At 40.5% G+C, this 3049-nt stretch overlaps 1 protein-coding gene across 1 annotated transcript in view; it reads left to right on the top strand.

Moving 5' to 3' along the window:
* The window catches only part of LOC106812818 (chromodomain-helicase-DNA-binding protein 1-like), a 21472-nt gene that overhangs the window by 13718 nt on the left and 4705 nt on the right, over positions 1-3049 (top strand). Inside the window, exons 16-18 of the mRNA XM_014816802.1 lie at positions 165-311; positions 905-1019; positions 1264-1492. Coding sequence (XP_014672288.1) covers positions 165-311; positions 905-1019; positions 1264-1492 — 491 coding nt within the window. The remainder of the gene's footprint in view (positions 1-164; positions 312-904; positions 1020-1263; positions 1493-3049) is intronic.

Below are 3049 nucleotides of genomic sequence, written 5' to 3' on the forward strand. Positions count from 1 at the left end.
GTGCATGCATGCATGCGTGCGTGCACAAAAGGAATATCTCTGATATTGTATTGATAAGTTGTGAAGTGTTATGAGGGGCTTAATAGCTTGCCTGAAGGCTTTGCTGATTGTTACAACGGACATAACTGTTAATGCAAATGTTGTATATCTGTGCTCCTCCGCAGATGGCAGACATGATTCAGTTTGGCCTCAGCAACTTACTGGGCGAATCGGGTGACAACGTCAACAGAGAAGTTACCTGTGAGGAGTTTGAAAGGATCCTCGGAAAAACTGTGAATAGCCGATGGACTGATATAGGAAAAGACGAGGAGGTATATAGTCTTAAGACTAGGGCTGTAACGATCCACCGAAATCGATTCAGATCGCGATTCTCTTCCTTCGATCCGATCCTCGATATTTTTCCCCGTATTTTCGGTTCCACTTCGATACCACTTATACTACGCTATATACTGTGGAGTGTTACTCACCAATGTTACTCAGCGTCTGTGCAGTGTATATATACTCTCTAGACTCTAGTCTATTCACCATTTAGTATTCATTGGCAATTTCTAATAATTTATTATTGCAAAATAATGAAAATATAAAAAATAAGATAACATTTCAATATTTTGGCAATCGAATCGAAGAAATCGAATCGAGAGGCTAATATCGAGAACCGGATCGAATCGAGAGGCTAATATCGAGAACCGGATCGAATCGAGAGGCTTGTGTATCGTTACAGCCCTACTTAAGACCCATGTTTAATAGATCCTCTCCTTTTCACTTGCGCGTATGTGAATAAGTGTGAACAAACAGATGAAAACTCAAGCAGAGGGATTTATTGGACTATTATTTATTATATAAAGTTTATATGGCAGAGTGTATACCAGTGACTCACACATTTGTTTCTTTGTTGTTATGATAGGACCTATTAAAGAAATCCACTTGTATGGGAGATAGCATCTACTCATTTGAAGGAAAGGACTACTCAAAGGAAACTTCTGCAGATGACAGAAAGGCTTTCAATCTGTTGCTACTAGGTCATTGAAGTTTTCTCATCATTCTAACTAGGACCTGCATGATCGTTGTGGGCCATGCAATCTGTCCATAAACTTCTAAGTGTAAGATAGCTGATGATGGATGTTATGGCACCTATAATATTTCATCCATTTTTTTACTATTAACTAACACGTGCACATATCCTATTGGTATGTACTGGATTTTTAAAAATGTTGTTTTATTCTCAGAAATGTGTTATTTAAACATCAAATGATGTCATGACAGATGGAAAAGAAAACATTGATTCGGCGATAGGACAAGAGAGAGGGTTGAGAAGCAGGAATGCGCCATCACCTCAAATGTTTCTCCCTGATCGTCCAAGTCTGCCAAGGAAGGTGCTTACAGAGGAGGAGACGGTAGAACGTGCGAAGAAGAGAGCTGACACAATGATGAGGAAGGCACAGGAGAGGGAAGCAGCCGAGGTCCAAAGAGCCCAGGAAACACGGAGAAAGCAGTGAGTGTTGTTGTTGTTGTTAATCAACAAATTAACGCTTGTAAGCCTTGTAATCAACCAGTAATCACTTATTTGCCCTGAATCAAAATCACGCAGTATCTTTGTTTTCTAAACTGGACGTTCGCGCCTTATAGTGAGTGAAACTATACCCGTCCGCGAAGTGGACTACTTACACGGAGACGGCGATCACTACTCTATACGAATTCTCCTATTTATGCCGATCGCTCGAAAAGTTTGGTAATCGAACAGTTTGAAGCAAACTTTTGTGTTTATTCGATATGTTATGTAAATAGAAGATCACAAGCTGTACTTCGTTAAATTTCGTGCACTTATTGTGCAAATGAAAATACAATTAGAACTATTTCATCTATGTTGAGAGAGCGGAAGAATCCATGTCAAATGTGAAAATAGGCCTAGAATGTTTCCAAGCCCTTGTCACAAGCTCTAGAGACATGCAGCGAACTGGCAGTGTACCAGTCTACCGTTTACCCCCTATACCGTCTACAGTCTACCATGCTACAGGTTGTGCTGCGCAATGCGTAGTGGGAAGACAATATGTCAGCCTGCGTGTCACCGAATTTACCTCTGTTTATTCGATATACATTTCAACACACGTAGTCTTATTTACTTCGAAATACACATCGTTAACGAGTGCAAATGCTTAGTGGACTCTACTAGTACTGTTAATCAAGGCGCAGCAGACTGGGAAATAAGGGACAGCTTCGTGAAATAGACTATATATACTGCGGCGGTTCGTACATGCCACCCTGAAGAGGAACACTTTCTGTCACCTAGTCTTTTCTTTGGATCCGTGCGCTGGCTTGCATTATGGCGCACGGATCCACCATGTTATCTTTTCTTTTCCCTCTGCCGCGCGCACTTCTCTTCTATGCGCGGCCAGTGCTCCATATTTGGCCATCTTCCATATCATTTCAGTTACACTTGCATCACTTCCTCTGGTTAATTACGTCTTTATAGCTGTACTGTCTGTGTAACACTGGTTAATTACGTCTTTATAGCTGTACTGTCTGTGTAACGAAAAGCCAAAAAAACTTTGCCAACCTAGTAAACACTCTATGAGATGCTAGATTAGAAATCAGTACAAGGAAGAAGTCGTATTGAGGTTTTTACTGACACCTGGTACTCATTTCAAACCATTCATCCAGCACTAACTAGGCAGCATCACTTTTGCAGACCAGTGAAGATCATAAGGCTGGTTGCTCGTAGCACTGTTGAGGAGCTGGTGCTACGGCGTGCACAGGCCAAACTGATGCTCACTAGCTCTGTCATCGAGGGCGGCCACTTGTCCACAGAGGAAGTCACTGCTGAATCATCAATGGCCGCTGAGGTAAACTGAGGAATCATAAAATGATTTCTGTGTATCGCTCGGATGTGTTTTTTAAAAGTACTACTTCTAAGTTCTATAATGATTCTTCCTTATTTATTTGACAGACTTTGTAGCATTTTTATGTTGCCATAGTGTTTATCCACTATCTTTAAATAAATAATATAAACTATTTAAATTAAATAAATAAATATGTATATGTGTGTGTGCAT

This window comes from Priapulus caudatus, unplaced genomic scaffold (genome assembly GCF_000485595.1).
Source record: "Priapulus caudatus unplaced genomic scaffold, Priapulus_caudatus-5.0.1 Scaffold690, whole genome shotgun sequence".
In the NCBI taxonomy this organism is placed as follows: Eukaryota; Metazoa; Priapulida; class Priapulimorpha; order Priapulimorphida; family Priapulidae; genus Priapulus; species Priapulus caudatus.